This window comes from Notolepis coatsorum, assembly GCF_963971535.1.
Source record: "Notolepis coatsorum genome assembly, chromosome: 6".
In the NCBI taxonomy this organism is placed as follows: Eukaryota; Metazoa; Chordata; class Actinopteri; order Aulopiformes; family Paralepididae; genus Notolepis; species Notolepis coatsorum.
In genome coordinates this window covers 189,001,148-189,021,669 of record NC_140170.1, presented here as the reverse complement: position 1 = coordinate 189,021,669, position 20,522 = coordinate 189,001,148, and the positions used below count along the sequence as shown (strand labels likewise).

Sequence of the window (20,522 nt, the reverse complement as noted above, 5' to 3'; positions counted from 1 at the left end):
GTGGGCAGCTTGAATTGCCAGGTCCTAGAACCAGCGCTTTGGGGAGATCTTTTATTTTTAGAGCATTAACTCTTTGGAATGGCCTGCCTCGGAACCTATGCTGCATTTACAGTAGATTCACTTAAATAGTTTTTAAATTGTTTTTAACACTGTAAAGTAATTTTTAGTTTTTGTTTTACACTAATGTAATTTTAGCTATCTTAATTTGTTACAGTAGGTTAATTATGCATTGTGTGTACTGACTTTTAATAATTTTGTTTTTGCAATAGAGTTTTTGTATGTTTTTTTTGTGTGTGGACCCCAGGAAGACTAGCTGGTTGCTATCGCACCAGCTAATGGGGATCCCTAATTAAATCAAATCAAATCACACTACCCTCGACATCTCCTGTCCTTGCTGTGCAGGCGCCCTGACCGACCTGTAGGAGTCGCTGTTTACAACGACCAGATTACCACCCATCGACTTCCCTCCCGCTGACTCTGCCAATCGAGTCAGTATGACGGCCGGACCAAGCCGGAGGCAACGCTGACAGCCGGATTCGATACCGGTGTCTCACGCGTTGGTGACGAGCGCTTAGACCGATGCGCCACCCAGCCGCCATATATCAATATTATTCATGTAACAACAAAAAAATCGCACGAAGTGATGTATACATTCCGAGATAAAAAAAAAAATATATATATATATATATGAACTGCCGCAAACTAACATGAAAAACACACTGCGCTGTCCTCCGGGGCCCTCTCTGCCTCCCTCCCTCCCCTCTGAGAACAAACACCTCCAAGTCAAAAACCTTAAGAGCTAGTAGTCTGTGTATGCAATAGTCTCCACCTGTCCAAAAAAATTATTAGAAGTAGGTAGAGTGGGCACAATAAGCCGCTGCAATTTGAGAGGATCACATTATTGAAGCTGTCTGTACCGTTGGACTGGATTATCGCGGCACTTTGTTGTCATCTAGGAACTTCTCCGCGTCCTTCGGGTTGTTGAACGTCCGCGTGTCTGTGCCAACCGATACCACGAACGTCGCTGGATGTTGGAATCCGCATCTCACCTCCGCAGTCTTGCATCTGGTCCTGATGTTATCGAATCGCTTCCGTAGCTTCAACACTGCCTGCCCTCGTATTGTAAGGGGAACTTCTGTGTGGCAAGCCTCAGAATGCGCTCCTTCACTGAATCATGATGGATCCGTGCTATCATTTGGCGGGGAGCGCCATCTGTTGCTGCCTTCACACTGACCCTATGTGCTCGGTCGATTTTAACAGGCTTGTTGTTGAAGTTTTCATCTCCCAGCAATGTTGTTATAAGTTTTGAAAAAAAAAATCTGTAGGGTTGGGGCGCCCAAGTGGCGATCAATGTAACGCACTGCGTCGCGAAGCGGCCGACCCGGGTTCGATTCCCGGACCCGGCGTCCTTTGCCGAATGTCTTCCCCCCGCTCTGTCTCCCGTTCTTCCTCTCTCTCTCTCTACCGGACTGCCCGGTAGTACAAACTATAAAAATCTACATAACAATACAAAAATAAATTATAATAATCTGTAGGGTTGCCATTTTCCGTGCCCTCTTTTACACCTATGATCCGAGTGTTTTGTTGTCTTCAGCGCGAGACGAGATCGCCGAACGCCCTGGCCTCCGCCCCCCACACGGCACAATCGGCACATTGGTCTTCCAGAATCTTAATTCGGCTTTCATGATCATTCAGGCCATTCTCGTTTGAGGCTACCCTTTCCTCAATATTATCCAATGTCTGTTTCAAACTAGCAAGTGATGCATCCAGCTTTTCAAACCTTGAGTCGACATTTTGATTCAGCCGATTAATAGCAGCCACGATGTCCGTCGTGGTCGGTACTTCGTTCGGCGCTGTAGCTTGGTCGCCGTCCGGCTCCGTCAGGTTGCTGTTAGCATTAGCCTCTCTGCTAGCGTCCTCTCTTGTAGCTTGTTTTTCAGCACCTTTGGCTTTAGTCGGTTTCCCCATAGCACAGTTGCGCATCTACGACTTATATTGTCAAGTTTCCTTTTACTTCTACCGGTGAATTGTATTCTTAAATTGTACACTTTTGTAGGAGTTAGTGGAGCCTCACTTAAACACGACTATCCCATCTCACGCCCCCTAGCCTTCAATTAAATCTTTTTTCAATATCAATAAGAACGATTATTCTTATTTATATTGAAATCACGATTATTAAACACGATGACTTATTGATTTGAGAACATCACAGGGCTTGACACTTACTTTTCATGTGACTGCATGGAAAGACGGCTGAGGGAATTGACCCCATCGGGGGCTGGCATGCGTTAACACCCCATTATAGGAGGAGATGTAGATGGTACTGAGGCCAGCATGCTGGTCAGAGAAGAGCTGTTGTTTTTTTTACTTGCTCCACTGTCACCTACCCGCAACCCCAATTTGGATTGCGACCCGTAGTTTGAGAACCACTGATCTAGGGCAAATTAAAGGAAAAAATGGGAGACGGTTAACAGGGATTTGAAAATGGTGTTAGATGGACTTAAAGGAACAGTGGAGAAGATGGGAGACATTATTTATGATTATGGTGCTGAAAGATTTGGAATCATTGAGAGAAAGAGGGAGATGGCAGTCAGTTGGGTCCAGACGGCAGAAGGAAATGGAGAAATTGGTGAAGGAGAGGAGACGGCTAAGAAAGCAGTGGAGAGAGGCGTCAGTAGATGAGAAAGAGGAGACGGCTAAGAAAGCAGTGGAGAGAGGCTTCAGTAGATGAGAAAGAGGAGACGGCTAAGAAAGCAGTGGAGAGAGGCGTCAGTAGATGAGAAAGAGGAGACGGCTAAGAAAGCAGTGGAGAGAGGCGTCAGTAGATGAGAAAGAGGAGACGGATAAGAAAGCAGTGGAGAGAGGCTTCAGTAGATGAGAAAGAGGAGACGGCTAAGAACGCAGTGGAGAGAGGCTTCAGTAGATGAGAAAGAGGAGACGGCTAAGAACGCAGTGGAGAAAGGCGTCAGTAGATGAGAAAGAGGAGACGGCTAAGAAAGCAGTGGAGAGAGGCTTCAGTAGATGAGAAAGAGGAGACGGCTAAGAAAGCAGTGGAGAGAGGCGTCAGTAGATGAGAAAGAGGAGACGGATAAGAAAACAGTGGAGAGAGGCGTCAGTAGATGCGAAAGGGAATTCATGTTTTGCAGGAAGAGCTAAGAAATAGGTTGGCAGTACTCAGGAATCAAATCAGGAGGGCAGAACAACTTAGGAGGAAGAGAAAGAAGAAGGAACATGTCAGGACAACATTTGATAGGGACCCATATAAGTTTGTTAAAGGAATGTTCAGCCAAGGAAAGGGAGGGCAACTCAAAGCAAGAGGTAATTATTGAAATTATTTTATTGCGATAACCACATTGAGATACAGTATCTCGTTTTCGAGAGAGTCCCACATTTTGTGCAATGTAATTCAGAATCAGAACACATGGCACACAAAGAAAATAAATAAAAAATAAAGGACACATAAAAACACAACAGACAAGTACACATTGTAAGAGAATGTCTCATTATAAGAAGATAAGAGGATATGTCTCAATCTCCATCATGATAGGCCCACTCCACGGCAGTCACATGACGGTGCCACCGCAGGCCAATCAAATATGCTTAACCCCGCGATGACACCGCCAGGCAGCCGGCGCGAGAAAGGCCCAACAAAACATTCAAAGGGTGAGTAGAATACAGGATGTAATAGATATTGAGCTCCAGGACTGGCAGGAGAAGAGGAGCAATCAACCTGCCCAACAAGCGCCCCAAATCAGCCAATCGGCCCCCCCCCTGCCTAAACATAGGCGTAGAGCCAACTAGCTAACCCGTAACACCCGCGTAAAGGACGGCTGTGCCCCACGTCCCCTCACCAGCGCAGGAGCCCCACCAAGGAAGCATGTACACTTGACCATAAAATTTGAACAAAGAGCATTTTTAAAGAGATAAAATGAAGATATGGATCGAATGTTCACCGGAAGATTGTTCCAGTCTGAAGGGGCTTTGAACATGAAAGATTTCTTGGCCATTGCTATTGAAAATGGAGAGACTGTGAAAAAATACTGTACAGAGTGTCTTAGACGATAAGTGCAAGAAAAAGGGACCATCAACTGTTTCAGATAAGCAGGATAGTCAGAATGGATACATTTGAAAATCAATTGCAGCCAATGTCTCTGTCTTCTTAAAGTAGGAGAAGGTCAGTCTAAGGTTTGATACATAGTGCAATGGTGGGTTGTGAACGGACAGTCAAGAACAAATCTGCATAGTCTATTGTATGCCCCATTTAGAGGTGATGAATGGGTTTTGGAGGCAGCTTGATAGACAACATCAGCATAGTCCATTATTGGCAAAAAAAAGTTGTTGTGCAAGTTTCTTTCTAACAGTGAAGGAAAAACAATGTCTAGCTCTATAAACGGCTCCAATGCTACGATTCATTTTATTAACAGTAGAGGTAATATGGAAATTGAATGAGAGTTCGGGGTCAAGCCATACTCCCAGATACTTGATGCGTTCAGCTTTTTGCAGAGGTGTATTATCGGCACATAAGATAATGCTTGCATGATGGAATACTTGTTTGAGAACGAGGATTCCAGAGACACTCTCCGAAAATCTCACAAAAGAAGATTGTGAGATACCAACAAAACTTGAACCAGAGGAGACAACCTGCCCCTGTTGCCCAGGTCCCACACCACCAGAGCTCTCTGAAAGCCAACTGCTCACCAGGAGAGGGGCTATTTATGGGATCTTTACAGTGCATAAAGGTGTGTTTGTATGTTGATTTGGTAAGGTTATGTATGAAAAAGGAGATTGTGCTGCACACTGTATTAAAAGTATAATCTGTATTGCCGTCAAACAGCGACAAGCTTTTTGGAAAGCTTGATCATGGGGCAAGGACACACACAGATAGACAGACAGACATACACACACAAACTATTTTGGCACGCCTACTTGAATCACAACTCATGAATCATTTGTCAGACCCTCTTGTTGGAGGCATCATTGCTCTCAGCTGAGAGTTCCTAATGGCTAGCTCAGCCCCTATGCTTTAGCCCTGCTGCCTTTCTTAACTCATCAACCATTTGACCCATAGTGTTCGAGGGGTGTATGGAAATTACCACCAAGTAGAGCAGTCGTCTGGTAATCCAGAGGTTCGATTCACGCTCCTTCCAGGCAGCTTGTCGAAGTGTCCTTGATCAAGACATAACCCCCTAATTGCTCCCAATGAGCAGGTTGGCACCTTGCATGGTCTCCTCTGCCATCGTTGTGTGAAAGGGTGAGTGAATGGGTAAAATGTGCATAACTAATTCTAAAGCGCTTTGGATAAAAGCGCTAAATAAATGCAGCCATTTACCATTTAGATGTATATAGATCTTTTTTGTTATGATTATTGTACTATATATTTTTTCTATAGCACCTTTAAACTTACATTTTTATTGTTCATGTTAAATTAAAGTTTTTTTTACTATTTATTAAGTTGTCAACTGTCATTCCTTAAATACAAGTTTTTTACTATTAAGTTGTCACCTGGCATTCCTTTAAACAGCAAACATTTTCCTGAAGGAATTGTATGGGCTAGCAAGCTGGAAGTCATGAGATTACTTGAATGTAATTCAAGCATATATACCTTTAGGAGGTGAACATGAAGTAGTATTTTAACTTTGGGTGGAATAAAGTTTGAGAAACATTTGGGATAAATACACCTTTAAAGCTATTTGTGGGAATACACATAAATTTTTTTTAACGAAACAATGGAAAAACATGCACAACTGATCGCTAATGCTGTCACATCCCTGATGAAGATGGACAGGAGCACTTGGATTGGCACAGTATTGTATTGGTGCGGACCCACCAATAATAATAATCACTGTCCTGCACTGTCCTGCTACTGTTTAATCACTGTCCTGCACTGTCCTGCTACTGTTTAATCACTGTGCTGCACTGTTTAATCACTGTGATGCACTGTCCTGCTACTGTTTACTCACTGTCCTGCTACTGTTTAATCACTGTCCTGCTACTGTTTAATCACTGTCCTGCACTGTCCTGCTACTGTTTAATCACTGTGATGCACTGTCCTGCACCTGTTTAATCACTGTCCTGCACCTGTTTAATCACTGTCCTGCACCTGTTTAATCACTGTGATGTACTGTCCTGCTACTGTTTAATCACTGTCCTGCTACTGTTTAATCACTGTGATGCACCTGTTTAATCACTGTGCTGCTACTGTTTAATCACTGTCCTGCTACTGTTTAATCACTGTCCTGCTACTGTTTAATCACTGTGATGCACTGTCCTGCTACTGTTTAATCACTGTCCTGCTACTGTTTAATCACTGTCCTGCTACTGTTTAATCACTGTCCTGCTACTGTTTAATCACTGTGATGCTACTGTTTAATCACTGTGATGCTACTGTTTAATCACTGTGATGCACCTGTTTAATCACTGTGCTGCTACTGTTTAATCACTGTCCTGCTACTGTTTAATCACTGTGATGCACTGTCCTGCTACTGTTTAATCACTGTGATGCACTGTCCTGCTACTGTTTAATCACTGTCCTGCTACTGTTTAATCACTGTGATGCACTGTCCTGCTACTGTTTAATCACTGTCCTGCTACTGTTTAATCACTGTCCTGCTACTGTTTAATCACTGTCCTGCTACTGTTTAATCACTGTCCTGCTACTGTTTAATCACTGTGATGCACCTGTTTAATCACTGTCCTGCTACTGTTTAATCACTGTCCTGCACAGTACAGGACACAAAATGATTTAACTCTCTCCTTTTAATTCGTAAGCTTAGCATTGCATTGTATTTTATCTTAGTACTTTTATCATGTCTATTTTATTATCTATTCTATTTTATTCTATTATTATTTGTATTTTTTGCACAATCGAAGCGGGCATGGCCACCTTAATTTCACTATTATGTCTTGTGTATGTATGTGATGAATAAACCTCTTGAATCTTGAATCATTCTGGTAATGTTGTGTTGGGGTCACTTTGTATCTTTCAATGTCTCTGAACGTTTTTTTGGTTTGTTTTTTGGTTTTGTTTTTCTTGGTATGTTTGTTTGATAGGGGCCTTTATCACTTTATTCTACATATGTACAACGGAATTACCGTAGGCATATATACAGTATGTACCCACATATAGTTGCTGTTATTGTTGTTGTTATTGTCCTGTAAATGTCTCAGTATTGTCATTTAGTATGTTTTGAATATTGGAAAATCTAAATAAAATATAAAAGAAAAAGAAAAAAGTATGAAGCTTAAAAGTCAACTTAATTTCCCTGATTACAGTTCCAGCCAATCAGGCTGCATGAGCAGAGAAGGAAGTTGTGAGTCAATGTAAAAGTTATGTTCATTCTGTTATTTTAAACCTGAAATTATGGGAAACTATTCTAGAAATCAAGACAGATACTGAAATATACCAAATAAAACAAAGGTTGAAAGAAAACATATTTTAATCAGTCAATCACAAATATCAAGAACGCTCAGCTGAACAACAATAACTGGATTATGTCAATGCACTGTGTCTAAACATCTCATTTATTACATTTTCAAAATATAAAATACATGTCTTTGTGTATTTGTATCATATAAAAACCATGAATCTACACACAGAATACATTACATTTACGCTGATTCATGAGTCATGTTTGTTTAGTAAAATAAGTAGCTAATCACTTTACAAATAATACACATCAATAATCACACCTTCCTCCAAGTGTGTGTGTGTGTGTGTTCTTGTATTTTATAATTTTTTAAACAAACACATAAACAAACATGACAACACAAGATAAGATATACAAGCATTAATTAACAGTGCACATCCAATGAAATCACCATTTAGTTAAATGTCTTATACAGGATATACCCCTAATACCTGCTATCTAATACCCTACACACATATGCTCTAGCTCGTACCCCCCCTCCCGGACCCCCCATTGTGTGTGTGTGTGTGTTCATAGACGGAGTGAAGTCTAAAGTAAACCATCATTTCAGCAGCTGTCTTTAGGCAGGAGTGTGACTGTTCCTCCATGACACACGCTACTCTACCTACTCTATCTGACACAGGAAGCTACTCTACCTACACTATCTGACACAGGAAGCTACTCTACCTACTCTATCTGACACAGGAAGCTACTCTACCTACTCTATCTGACACAGGAAGCTACTCTACCTACTCTATCTGACACAGGAAGCTACTCTACCTACTCTATCTGACACAGGAAGCTACTCTACCTACTCTATCTGACGCAGGAAGCTACTCTACCTACTCTATCTGACACAGGAAGATACTCTACCTACTCTATCTGACACAGGAAGCTACTCTACCTACTGTATCTGACACAGGAAGCTACTCTACCTACTGTATCTGACACAGAACGCTACTCTACCTACTCTATCTGACACAGGAAGCTACTCTACCTACTCTATCTGACACAGGAAGCTACTCTACCTACTCTATCTGACACAGGAAGCTACTCTATCTGACACAGGAAGCTACTCTACCTACTGTATCTGACACAGAACGCTACTCTACCTACTCTATCTGACACAGGAAGCTACTCTACCTACTCTATCTGACACAGAACGCTACTCTACCTACTGTATTTGACAGAGGAAGCTACTCTACCTACTGTATTTGACAGAGGAACCTACTCTACCTACTCTATCTGACACAGAATGCTACTCTACCTACTGTATCTGACACAGAACGCTACTCTACCTACGCTATCTGCAGTGTCGAATCCTTATGGAAGCCAACGGAAGCCAGGCCTCCCTATCAAAATATGAATTAATATCAAATATCAAATATGAAAAAAAAAATGTAATAGTTTACATTCTTTTTATAATTATTATTATTATTATTTTTTTTTTTAAATGTCTCCCTCTTCTCCTTCTCACTCTCTCTAACACACTGTCAGACTCACTATGCTCACTGCAGCTAGAGGAGAGGCAGGGGTAGGTGTCTTTCTCCAGCCTCAACCATGTGATTCATGTATGTAGAGTCCAAAACCGATACTAGCCAATCAGATTCGAGCTGACTGCCACACCTTAAAAGTTTAAAACGGGGCTGTGAGCAGAATAATTAGTCTGGCATCCCCTCTGCACACACCTCCCCTCTGCACTCTGAAAATTGTATTAACCCGTGACTGCTCCCACGGGCCGAATATTGCCCCGATCCTCGCGAGATTAAATCCACGGGTACCTCTCGGCGTGCCGAAGCTTTTCCTAAATCACTTCCATCATCGAAAACGAGGGGAAAAGGTCGGCTCGCGACCCTGAAAATGTCGCGTAATTTTAAAAACGCTGTATTAAGTGAGTCTATTATGGGATCCACGCGAGCTTTCTATGGTGGAAACATCTGGGCATCCCGCAACTTTTACTCATTCACATGTAGCCCCGAAAATGCTTAGAAAAGGAAAGTCGAAAGCGTGGAATAAACTCGCCGAAACGGAAAAGTGTCCCACGGGCGCGCCGTGATTCCGATCCGCGTGAAAATGTTCACGGCCATAGAGGAGACCGTGGGACACCTTTTTGCAACCGAATATGTGTCTCGAATTTGCTCCCACGCGGCGCGCAAAATCGTGCAAGGAAAAATCGGACCAAAAATTAACCAATGCTCCAGCAGTATTAATAACCCTGATGTAAACAAGACAAACGTCTTTCTCTGGTCTGCATCCCCTTATACAATTGTGTGTATTGAGCCGTACTGTATTGTACCCATTCTGCAATCTGTTAAATAAATAAAAAGAAAGTTTGACTGGCCGCCGAGCCATACTGTAGTGTACATGGTGACAGCTTGACTTAAAAAAAAAAAAAAAAAAAAAAAAAAAAAAAATATTAAAAATATTTAATAATTTTTTTTTAATACTTTTTTTTTGGCTTCCCCTGTTATTTTACCCACGCGACGCCACTGGCTATCTGACACATGAAGCTACTCTATCTGACACATGAAGCTACTCTATCTGACACATGAAGCTACTCTATCTGACACATGAAACTACTCTGACACATGAAGCTACTCTATCTGACACATGAAGCTACTCTATCTGACACATGAAGCTACTCTATCTGACACATGAAGCTACTCTCTCTGACACATGAAGCTACTCTATATGACACATGAAGCTACTCTATCTGACACATGAAGCTACTCTATCTGACACAGGGTCACAGAGCCTTCACCAAAAACCCCAAACCCAGGGTAGAGGGGCTCAGTGAAAGTGCAGAGGAAGGTGTGTAGGTGTGTCAGTGTGTCAGAGGAGACTGTGTAGAAGGACAGAGTGCCAGCAGGACAGTCCAGATACACTGCTACTCTGGTGGAGCGCTGGGGGGGGTCAGGTATGTGTTTAACTCTGTTGTGCCAGGCAGAGTATCTATCATCACAACAATACAGACTCCAGGACTTATCATTCTCTCCAAGACAACAGTCAGCAGCCCCTCCTTTCCTTCCGGTGCCTCTATATGTAACTCCTATATAAACCCTTCCTCCTTTCCTCTCTACCTCCCAGTAACAGCGTCCAGTCAGACCCTCTCTACACAACACCTGTGGATAGTTGGTGTTAAATCTCTCTGGGTGATCAGGATACGACTGACGCTGTTGTCCCCATGTTGCCGTTCTGTTCCTCTCAGACAGAGAGAGGAGGTTGTGTGCTGTGTTTGGGTCCAGTGTGAGTTCACAGGCATCTGATGGAGAGACCATGACAGGATTTATCACACAATACATCATACTCATCTTCATTCACGCTAGGATGTTTAAAGCTGCATTGATCGTTTCTGACACGAGGATCAAGTAGAAGAAAGAGCATTCGTACGTGGTTGGGTCTACATGGTCCTCGTTTAAAAACCAGTTCATGCAGCTTTAACTTCCTCAACTGAATAAACCTGTTGTATTTATTTTATAATCGATCAACTGAGTTCTTCTGTTATTAATGAAATGCCTCCGTATCCTGAAGGGAAGCTCAGTCTGTACATGTGCAGAACAACAAGCTCAACTTACATTTCTTCAACCGACACTGTCCACCATGGTCAACACTGTAGGAGAGGTAGACACAAGAGACCTTTAGACACACACACACACACACACACACACACACACACACACACACACACACACACACACACACACACACACACACACACACACACACACACACACACACACACACACACACACACACACACACACACACACACACACACACACACACACACACACACACACACACACACACACACACACACACACACACACACACACACACACACACACACAGACACACAGGCTTGTTCCGGCTTTCGACATGGACAGTCGCATTATTCTCAGCTCCCAACAACGACGTCAAAGTAAATCAACAACAAGGTTTACTATACACTTTCTACTCACCCTACTTTGGATTACGGATCAGTACCTTAATTCAACATGGAAATACCACCAGACAGGAGTGGATAAGGTAAAAAAAGAGTCCCATTGCGACTTTTACCTTCTAAATGGCTCGGAGAGGAAACATCCATCCATGGGGACTGCAGCAATACACAGCGTGTTAACGTCGAATCCGGGACGAAAGAGTTTACCCCCATCGGGCAGGTTTGATAGAAGATCAATGATCTTCTTATACCTGCTTCTTTCGGGAGACATTCCGCTGAACCCAGGTCCAGTTATCACTCGGTACCAAGCGAGACAACTCGGACTACAGACGCAAACAGCGACGACCACCGTTGCGACCAATGCATCATCCAACATCAACAACCCTCCACCGCCCACTACTGGATCACCGGCGCAACTACAACGGAACGCCCGAGGGACCAGAACTAGACGGGATGAACCAGAGGCTACAACACCGGTGCAAATCACAAGAAATCCAACCGGCAACCCCACGGACAAATCGCCTGATAAATTAGCCAACCTAGCCAGGCTGGCTATGTTTACCAGCCCAGGAGAACAAAGGGTTGCCGCCAGAAAAGACAGGACAAAGGATCCCCCCTCCCCACACACCAGCACACAGACCTCACGGAGACAACAACAAAGCCCCCCCCCTCCCTCCCCCACAGCAGCACCAGAAAACCATTACCTGGAACTTGAAGACATCAATAACACAGCTAATAAAAACGGACTACACATCTTTCACCTTAATGTGAACAGCATTAAGCATAAGCTGGACGAAATAAGAAACCTGTTTATGAGCGGTAAGGTAGACTTATTATGCTTTACTGAAACTAAACTTGATCCATCTGTAACAGACCCTGAAATAGAAATAGAGAACTATACTATAGTCCGTAATGACAGAAACCAGTATGGAGGTGGTGTTTGTATGTACATACATAAGGACACCAAATTCATTACCCGTACTGACCTTCATCATGAGACAATTGAAACCGTATGGGTGGAAATTTTATTTGAAAGGGCAAAATCTGTTCTAGTCGGCACAATATACAGACCGCCAGATCAAACTGGCTTTTATGATACTATGGATGTGTGCTTAGCTGGAGCGGAGGATGCGGAAAAAATTCTTATTGGGGATTGGAACACGGATATGCAACAAAAAGATGCACCCGTCTTCAAATCCTTCAATAGGTTTTGTGATCTGCACGGCCTCAGCCAACTAATCACCCAACCCACAAGGATATGTGAATCAACTCAGACTACCATTGACCTCATACTGACCTCTGACAAGTCCAAGATATCCAATAAAGGGGTTATAGCATGCGGGTTAAGTGATCATTATATGATATTCTGTACCCGCAAAAAGCTAAAACTAAAGGCTGGCTGTCACAAAACAGTCACATCTAGAGACCTCAAAACCTACTCTAGCGAGGCCTTTAACCTTGAACTGGAGAGTCTGGACTGGTCAGATGAACTCAATGGTACACTGGTTGAAGAAACTTGGCTTGGCTTCAAAACCAAATTTTCATCAATACTAAACAACATGGCCCCCCTAAGAACCACCAGGGTAAAAAATCGCGCTGAGCCATGGATGCACACTGAAATACTGACCGCTATGAAAGCCAGAGACAAAAAATGCTCTGAGTTTCGTAAAAGTCAGTCAAAGCTTACCAAAAGCACGAGCAGTGAACTCCAAGACCACGTGACTGAACTCAAACTAGAAAGAAACAGACTAAGAAATGACGTAAACTCCATGATCAAAACTGCTAAAAAAAATTTCATCAATGACAAAACCGAGGAAAACAAAAATAAACCACGTGAACTTTGGAAATTACTCAACAATCAACTAGGCTGCAGTAAAAAACTCAAAACCAGGTTCTCAAACATAAACATAAAGACGGACAACACGCTCATCACAGACAAGCTGGATGTAGCCAATTACTTAAACACTTTCTTCACAAACATAGCCACAACACTGGTAAACAAACTACCCTCCCACTCAGGGCAGTATGGGGTAGAACACATAGTAGCATACTACAAGAACCTAGGCGTCCACAAAGACGACTTCAAACTGGAAATAGTAACTACAGATGAGGTACTCAAAAAACTGAGCGCCCTCCAACCAAACAAGGCCACTGGCCATGACAACATCCCCTCCAAATTCCTCAGAGACTCAGCAGCAGCCATCACCCCAGTCATCACACACATAATAAACCTCTCCATAAAACAGGGACACGTCCCCAAGGACTTCAAAATTGCGAGAGTAACACCCCTGCACAAAAAGGGCAGCAAATTAGACCCGGGTAACTACCGCCCTGTTTCTATCCTTACATCCATCTCGAAAGTCATGGAAAAAATAGTATACGAACAGATCGAAAAGTACCTCGCGGAAAAAAATCTAATCTACAAATTCCAATCTGGCTTCAGAACATCCCACTCCACTGACACATGCCTTCTCTACTTGAACGACCACATCAAACAAGAGGTGGACGCGGGCAAATACTGCGGCATGGTCATGCTGGACCTACAAAAGGCCTTCGACACTGTCAATCACACCATTCTGATTGACAAGCTAAAAGCAATTGGTTTTGATAGTTTATCAGTGAGCTGGATACAATCCTACCTGGAGGGGAGGGAACAGATGGTGGAAGTAAACGGTACACTATCCCCCCCCCTCACAGTGAGCTGTGGTGTTCCACAAGGAAGCATACTAGGACCGCTACTATTCCTAATTTATGCAAATGACATGTCGTCAGCTTGTGACTGCAACTTGTTCCTGTTTGCGGACGACTCAGCCCTGCTGGTCTCTGACAAGAACAAGTTACAGGTTGAAAAAGCCCTCAGCTCGGAACTAGGCAAAATCTGCATATGGCTCGCCGACAACAAACTATCATTACACATGGGCAAAACAGAGTCCATTCTCTTCGGTTCAAATAACAAACTCAGCAAGACCGACGGCTTCTCGGTTACAGTGGGTGACAATATTATCACAAGGAAAGATGAAATTACCTACCTGGGTTCCATCCTAGAGGCTAATCTTTCCTGTGACAAAATGGCATCCAATGTAATAAAAAAAGTCAACCAACGAACGCGATTCTTGTACCGGATCTCCTCTCTGGTAAACAAGAATACCCTGAAGACTCTAGCAGGAGCACTCATTCAAGGGTACTACGACTATGCTTGCACCTCATGGTACCAAAGCACCTCAAAGGCACTAAAAAACAAATTACAAACATCTCAAAACAAGCTAGTCAGACTACTACTTGACCTGACTCCTAGAACCCACCTCACCCCTGCCCACTTTGACAACCTAGGATGGCTTAGAGTAGACGACAGAGTACAGCAACTTGCAATGGGCCTGGTCTACAAGATACACTACGCGACCAAGGTACCCATGTACATGTCAAAATACTTCCCAAAGGTCAGTGAATACCACGATCACAACACCAGAGGGAGCTCCACAAATCATGTAAAACCCAGATTCGGATCAAACAAGGGACTAAACACGTTTCGCAATTATGCCACATCAATGTGGAACGCCCTGCCTAAAGCTGTAAAGGAATGTGAATCACTACCCACCTTCAAAAACACTCTCAAAAAACACCTACGTGAGACTGCAATTCGAAACTGGCCCCTACAAATGTCCTAACCTAGTTGTACAGTAAATGACCAAGTAAGGCTTTGTCAATATTCAAATGTACAGTGTAAAATGTGTGTGTGTCCCCTTCCCAACCCCCCCCCCCCACCTCCAATGTACAGCCCTCACCCAACCCACCCAACCCCACCCCACCCAACCAACCTCCTCCAATGTACAGTTTCTATGCCAAATGTATATACACTCCTTTTCTGGACACTTTTGTATCACAAACAGTACTGTATTTGCAAATCTGATATGTCATAAATGTATAGATGTAGCAGTACTGTCTATCTGTATGTCATGTATGTCATATATGTTATGATGAATTGAAAATGGGGGACCCTGATGTAAACAAGTCGAAAGTCTTTCTCTGGTCTGCATCCCCTTAACAATTGTATGTATTGAGCTGTACTGTACTGTACCCATTCTGCAATCTGTTAATAAACTTTTCAATCAATCAATCAATCAAACACACACACACACACACACACATAATACACACACACCATCCATTAACCCCTAAAGTACCATATCCTACCGGAGAGTCTCGAGTCCACAGTGTGGATCCTCCAGAGCAGCAGAGAGCAGCTTCACTCCTGAGTCTCCTGGGTGATTGTAGCTCAGGTCCAGCTCTCTCAGGTGGGAGGGGTTGGAGCTCAGAGCTGAGGCCAGAGAAGCACAGCCTTCCTCTGTGACCAGACAGCCTGAGAGCCTACACACACACACACACACACACACACACACACACACACACACACACACACACACACACACACACACACACACACACACACACACACACACACACACACACACACACACACACACACACACACACACACACACACACACACACACACACACACACACACACACACACACACACACACACACACACACACACACACACACACACACACACACACACACACACACACACACACACACACACACACACACACACACACACACACACACACAAGTGAAAACCACACAGACACACAGATACTAGTATTTAACCAACACACCAAATGTACATATTTCTTATTCATCTGATGTCTAAAAGATGTTTTACATGGTTGTCTGTTGAACTGGTCCAGGAACACTAACCTGAGAGTCTGCAGTCTACAGTGTGGATCCTCCAGTCCAGCAGAGAGCAGCTTCACTCCAGAATCCTGCAGGTCGTTGTTACTCAGGTCCAGCTCTCTCAGGTGGGAGGGGTTGGAGCTGAGAACTGAGGCCAGAGCTTCACAGCTCGTCTCTGAGAGGTTACAGTCACCAAGTCTGGATATGCAATAGAGATACCATTAGTTACACTGAAACGTGCTATATTATTGACATAACTCCTTACAGCATTTCACTGTGAGGCTGTTTTGCTTCAACCTGAAGAAGATTAATAGAACAGTGGAGAATATAATAGAATTGCTGCACGTATCCGCTTCAAGGCCCTCGACCTAGCATACCGTGCGGCAAAGGGAACCGCTCCCGCCTACCTCCGGTCAATGGTCTCTAACTACACACCCTCAAGACCCCTACGCTCTGCGTCTTCTGGCCGCCTCAGATCTACTCCTATCCAAGCTCCCGGAGGGTCATCAAAGAGAAGCCGCCTATTCTCAGTCCTTGCCCCACAATGGTGGAATGAACTACCCATCCCAGTTAGGACAGCCGAATCCCGTCCAATCTTTCGCCGTCGACTAAAGACTCACTTCTTCAACCATTATCTGAAATGATAAAAAAAAAAAAAAAAATCTAACCCCGACTAACCTTAATGTCATGCACTTGTCCTAATAAACTAACCTACACTGTAACACGCAACACTTTGATGAACATTGTTGCTCAGCTGATAGAGTTGTACCCTTCTTGCTGTCTTGTCGCACAGAACTTGTAAGTCGCTTTGGATAAAAGCGTCAGCTAAATGACTAAATGTAAATGTAAATGTAAATATGACTACTAATATGCAGGGCCGCTGCAAGGGGCGTGCGAGAGGTGCGGTCACACAGGGCCTCGCTCCTAGGAGGCCTCGCGAAAAAAAAATATAATAAATAAAAGTTGTTTTTTTATATATATAAAAATAAATATAATGTTAACAATCACTTTCCATCACATACCTAAAATCTAGTTTTGCTTACATCCATGCTTATATATTTCACATTAGACACCTGCCTCACTATGCCTGCGACAGCGTGACTGCGTGCGTCATCTATCAAGCGCCGCACTATATATAAAAAAGCAGCCATTAAGCGCTGGCACGTGGACTGGTGGTCACAGGTGTGTAGTAAGGTGGAGGGTGTGACTGAGTCAGAGTGGTGTTTTTTTTACTTTTTAAACACAATGTCGACGAGAGAACACGATAAAGGGTGGAAATTTGCCTCAGGGAATGAACAAAGAAAAAAGATGTGTTTAATACCTCGCTGAGAGGTTCATTTGATAAATTTATCACAAAAATCAGCGACCCGACCGAAGCAGCCACAGGGCCTCGCGGTGTCGGGACAACCGAAAATGGGAATTATGCTTTGGAGAAGCTAGCAAGCGAAGCTAGCAGCACCAGGACTGCCCAGCCCCAGGTGACAAATGTGAAGAGCAGTGAAGATGAGGAGGATGGCGAGGCCACACAACTGTTCAAGTTGGCAGATAAATAGCTGCATTCAATGCCAATACACACACACACACACCATCCATTAACCCCTAAAGTACCATATCCTACCGGAGAGTCTCGAGTCCACAGTGTGGATCCTCCAGAGCAGCAGAGAGCAGCTTCACTCCTGAGTCTCCTGGGTGAATGTAGCTCAGGTCCAGCTCTCTCAGGTGGGAGGGGTTGGAGCTCAGAGCTGAGGCCAGAGAAGCACAGCCTTCCTCTGTGACCAGACAGCCTGAGAGCCTACACACACACACACGCACACACACACACACACACACACACACACACACACACACACACACACACACACACACAGACACAGACACACACACTCACATATATACACACGCACACACACACACACACACACACACACACACACACACACACACACACAGGTAGTATTTAATCAACACACCAAATGTACATATTTCTTATTAATCTGATGTTTCTAAAAGATATTTTACATGGTTGTCTGTTGAACTGGTCCAGGAACACTAACCTGAGAGTCTCCAGTCTACAGTGTGGATCCTCCAGACCAGCAGAGAGCAGCTTCACTCCAGAATCCCGCAGGTTGTTGTTACTCAGGTCCAGCTCTCTCAGGTGGGAGGGGTTGGAGCTCAGAGCTGAGACCAGAGCTTCACAGCTCGTCTCTGAGAGGTTACAGTCACCAAGTCTGGATATGCAATAGAGATACCATTAGTTACACTGAAACGTGCTATATTATTGACATAACTCCTTACAGCATTTCACTGTGAGGCTGTTTTGCTTCAACCTGAAGAAGATTAATAGAACAGTGGAGAATATAATAGAATATGACTACTAATATGCAGGGCCGCTGCAAGGGGCGTGTGAGAGGTGCGGTCACACAGGGCCTCGCTCCTAGGAGGCCTCGCGAAAAAAAAATATAATAAATAAAAGTTGTTTTTTTATATATATAAAAATAAATATAATGTTAACAATCACTTTCCATCACATACCTAAAATCTAGTTTTGCTTACATCCATGCTTATATATTTCACATTAGACACCTGCCTCACTATGCCTGCGACAGCGTGACTGCGTGCGTCATCTATCAAGCGCCGCGCTATATATAAAAAAGCAGCCATTAAGCGCTGGCACGTGGACTGGTGGTCACAGGTGTGTAGTAAGGTGGAGGGTGTGACTGAGTCAGAGTGGTGTTTTTTTTACTTTTTAAACACAATGTCGACGAGAGAACACGATAAAGGGTGGAAATTTGCCTCAGGGAATGAACAAAGAAAAAAGATGTGTTTAATACCTCGCTGAGAGGTTCATTTGATAAATTTATCACAAAAATCAGCGACCCGACCGAAGCAGCCACAGGGCCTCGCGGTGTCGGGACAACCGAAAATGGGAATTATGCTTTGGAGAAGCTAGCAAGCGAAGCTAGCAGCACCAGGACTGCCCAGCCCCAGGTGACAAATGTGAAGAGCAGTGAAGATGAGGAGGATGGCGAGGCCACACAACTGTTCAAGTTGGCAGATAAATAGCTGCATTCAATGCCAATACACACACACACACACCATCCATTAACCCCTAAAGTACCATATCCTACCGGAGAGTCTCGAGTCCACAGTGTGGATCCTCCAGAGCAGCAGAGAGCAGCTTCACTCCTGAGTCTCCTGGGTGATTGTAGCTCAGGTCCAGCTCTCTCAGGTGGGAGGGGTTGGAGCTCAGAGCTGAGGCCAGAGAAGCACAGCCTTCCTCTGTGACCAGACAGCCTGAGAGCCTACACACACGCACACACACACACACACACACACACACACACACACACACACACACACACACACACACACACACACACACACACACACACACACACACACACACACACACACACACACACACACACACACACACACACACACACACACACACACAGGTAGTATTTAATCAACACACCAAATGTACATATTTCTTATTCATCTGATGTTTCTAAAAGATGTTTTACATGGTTGTCTGTTGAACTGGTCCAGGAACACTAACCTGAGAGTCTCCAGTCTACAGTGTGGATCCTCCAGACCAGCAGAGAGCAGCTTCACTCCAGAATCCCGCAGGTCGTTGTTACTCAGGTCCAGCTCTCTCAGGTGGGAGGACTTGGAGCTCAGAACTGAGGCCAGAGCTTCACAGCATCTCTCTGAGAGGTTACAGTCACCAAGTCTGGATATGCAATAGAGATACCATTAGTTTTTTTTTTTTTCGTACAATATTTTTATTGGGTTTTACAGTACACATTTCAGGTTTTCATTGTCGTCAGTTATTCTTAATTCCTTTTCTCCACAAGATTATACGTATACCCACATACCCCTCCCCCTCCCCTTTTCTCTCTCTTAGCATCTTTGAGTTTGTTTTTACTGTTGTCATACAGAAATATTACGTACATTCATTGGTACCTCCATTAGAATAGCTCGTACACAAATATAAATAATTAAAAAGAAGAAAAGAAAATGTAAATAAAAATAAAAAGAAATAAAAAATTAAAATAAACGACATCTTTACAACACCTTCACTGACGTGCCTCCGCTCTCTCCCGGGGTCCGGGTCACGACTGACCACGGGAGAGAGCGGGGGGACTCATCCTATAGCAGCCCTCCTATATCTTCCCTTCTCAGATATTCATTAAATGGTTTCCATATATCCTTGTAAACCTCTATATTGTTCCTGAGGATATAATGTTATTCTCTCCATAGACATGCATTGTGCCATGTTTTTAATCCAAGCACCGATTGTGGGTGCGTCTGTTTTCTTCCAATTGAAAGCTATTGTTCTTTTTGCCTGTAGTATAGCAAAATCAATACATTTAAATTGTTTGGTTCTCAGGTTCAGATTTATTGGATATAAATGTAACAATATCATTT

The 20,522-nt window shown here is 43.6% G+C and overlaps 1 protein-coding gene across 1 annotated transcript in view; it reads right to left on the bottom strand.

The window, feature by feature from the left end:
• Positions 1–9,877: 9,877 nt before the first annotated feature.
• The window catches only part of LOC311230660 (NACHT, LRR and PYD domains-containing protein 3-like), a 32,908-nt gene continuing 22,263 nt past the window's right edge, over positions 9,878–20,522 (bottom strand). Inside the window, exons 6-13 of the mRNA XM_084317013.1 lie at positions 19,651–19,824; positions 19,217–19,390; positions 18,143–18,316; positions 17,707–17,880; positions 16,113–16,286; positions 15,541–15,714; positions 10,982–11,016; positions 9,878–10,668 (exon numbers count right to left, since the gene is read on the bottom strand). Of these exons, the coding sequence (XP_084173139.1) occupies positions 10,133–10,668; positions 10,982–11,016; positions 15,541–15,714; positions 16,113–16,286; positions 17,707–17,880; positions 18,143–18,316; positions 19,217–19,390; positions 19,651–19,824 (1,615 nt within the window). The 3' untranslated portion in view covers positions 9,878–10,132. The remainder of the gene's footprint in view (positions 10,669–10,981; positions 11,017–15,540; positions 15,715–16,112; positions 16,287–17,706; positions 17,881–18,142; positions 18,317–19,216; positions 19,391–19,650; positions 19,825–20,522) is intronic.